The 2,384-nt window shown below is 35.4% G+C and overlaps 1 protein-coding gene across 1 annotated transcript; it reads left to right on the top strand.

Moving 5' to 3' along the window:
* The first annotated feature begins 446 nt into the window (after window positions 1–446).
* LOC121401326 (olfactory receptor 5G3-like) lies at window positions 447–1,190 on the top strand. The gene has a single exon (XM_041585713.1). It carries the CDS (start codon window positions 447–449, stop codon window positions 1,188–1,190), a length of 744 nt encoding a protein of 247 aa, XP_041441647.1.
* Window positions 1,191–2,384: the final 1,194 nt, after the last annotated feature.

The raw sequence follows: 2,384 nt of genomic DNA, 5'->3' as shown, positions 1-2,384 counted from the left end.
ACATACGTTAAATTAATTTAAACTTCCCCTTAAACTGATATTATTGATATATTGATATTAATGCATAACAAGTGCAATAAATGTCACCCAGTAATACTAACATAACTCACTGATTATAATTCATAGAATTATTAAAATGGTGATAAATAAAACAGTGAGGAAGTGAAAACATTTGATGTGTTGATGTGAAGTATTTAATTCCAAGCAAATCATTTCTATTAACTGGAGTTCTGATTGCTAAATTTTAAAACGTAATACTTCCCTCCCAGGCAATGCAAATGAACAATCACTCAATGGTCACAGAGATTTTCCTTTTGGGATTTCAGCATCTCAACAATTTCAAGTTTCTGATTTTTTCTTTGATTCTTTTGATTCACATATTGACCATCTATGGAAATTCCCTTGTCATAGTATTGGTAACAATTAGCCAAACTCTTCATTCTCCCATGTTCTTCTTTCTCCAACAACTCTCCTTATCTGATCTCCTGCAGTCCATGGATATTGCTCCCATCCTGCTCAGAACTGTGATAAATGAAGGAGCTAAAATATCCCTTATTGGCTGTATTGTACAATTTTATTTCTTTGGTGTCGCTGAATCTTTACAGTGTCTCCTTCTAACTGTGATGTCCTATGACAGATATCTGGCCATCTGTAATCCTCTGTGTTATTCTTCAATAATGAATCATAAATTGTGTGTTAAATTAATTCTCATGTCATGGCTGCTTACCCTTAGTTTTACACCAGTTATTGTGATTTATGTAGCTACACAAGAGTTCTGCAACCAAAATACCATCAACCATTTCTTCTGTGATTATTTTCCTCTTCTGGAACTTTCCTGCTCAGAAGCCACTTTAGGCTGGATATTGGCAATGGCTGTGTCTGTCCCTGTGATTCTTTTCCCCTTTTTGCTTATCACTGTATCCTATATCTGTATTGCCCATGAAATCCTAAAGATAACGTCCAATATTGGGAGACAAAAAGCCTTCTCCACCTGCAGCTCCCACTTGGCTGTGGTCTCCATATTTTATGGGAGTCTCTTTGTTACTTATGTGGTTCCCACAAGAAACCAGTCACAGACCATTGGAAAACTTCTTTCACTTTTATACACAGTAGTGACTCCTTTTATTAACCCATTAATTTACAGCTTGAAAAGTACACATATTAAAAAAGCCCTTAAAAATATACAATAAAGAACATTTTATTATATTTAAACCAGTACTTCTGTTTACATTGTCAATAAAGCATGATGTCATTAGTAATTATAATAAGTTTGTTTCATCTGCATATATTCATGTTTCACAGTGAGAGTTGTCATACTATTCTCAATGACACTATCCATTTATATTATGCCAGTCTATAGATGTTTTTTTTGTCAGGTTTGTACCTCCTGTATTGAGTATTTACTCTGATATATGGGGATACCTGGTAAATGGATGATGTTGTACACAAATATTTCATCCTTACTGTGGTTGCTTATTTATGTTTGAATAAAGCACCACCATATTCCACAGTGCTGTACAATAGAAGGATAAATATCAAACATACAAAGTGCTTCTGAAATTAATAACAAAAGTCATTATGGGGTCCCTATTATATTCATACTTTTGTATGGGAATAGTAAATAATATTCTACTTTAATTGTGCAGTACCCTAAAGTTTGGCCACTAATTGATCCCTTAGTTTATGAAGGAGTAATGCTCCACTTCATGGGTCAAATCATGACCATTGAGTTCCCTAGGTTAACCTCAAATTTATTGGGTGCAATCAGATTGGCTGTTGGTGTCTCCACCCACTTTTTCTAACCTTTAACCTTAGTCCCCCAATGACCAACTGTGAAAAGTTTGGGGACACTGGTGTTAAACATGTGAGAATGACAGCAGCTTAAATTTCTCCATTACAATCCATGAGATAAATCTGATTGGCTGTTAGTGGTTCCACCCACTTTTTAAAAACCTAGTCACCCAGTGATTAACTCTGCAAAGTATGGAGACCCTGGTGTAAATAGTATGAGAATAGTAGCATTTTAAATTTAAACCAATAAAATGCAATAGGTGAAATCTGATTGGCTGGTGGCTCTGCCCACTTTTCAAAGCTCTGTAATCTGCAGTCTCCTAGTGACAAGCTATGATGACACAATAAAAAAAGGATATTTAAGGTTCCGGTGGCCGTTTCCTCTGCCGGTTAAAGGTTGTCTTTTCTCCCTCAGACTCGTAGCAAAATCCAATTAGTGTTCACTAGCACGAGGTTAGACAAATAGGGAAACAAAAGAGATAATTCCAATATAGTGTAGTATTTATCAATAGTGTTGTTACTAATTCATCTGTGTGCCACTTATTACACTACTTTGATCCGTGTGATGAATTATAAGGTGGGGGACTCACAAA

Source organism: Xenopus laevis, chromosome 3L, assembly GCF_017654675.1.
Source record: "Xenopus laevis strain J_2021 chromosome 3L, Xenopus_laevis_v10.1, whole genome shotgun sequence".
Classification (NCBI taxonomy): Eukaryota; Metazoa; Chordata; class Amphibia; order Anura; family Pipidae; genus Xenopus; species Xenopus laevis.
This window is presented reverse-complemented; position numbering and strand designations above follow the sequence as displayed.

Coding starts and splice junctions, on each gene's coding strand:
- LOC121401326 (XM_041585713.1), top strand. CDS start 447: ATGTTCTTCTTTCTCCAACAACTCTCCTTATCTGATCTCCTGCAGTCC.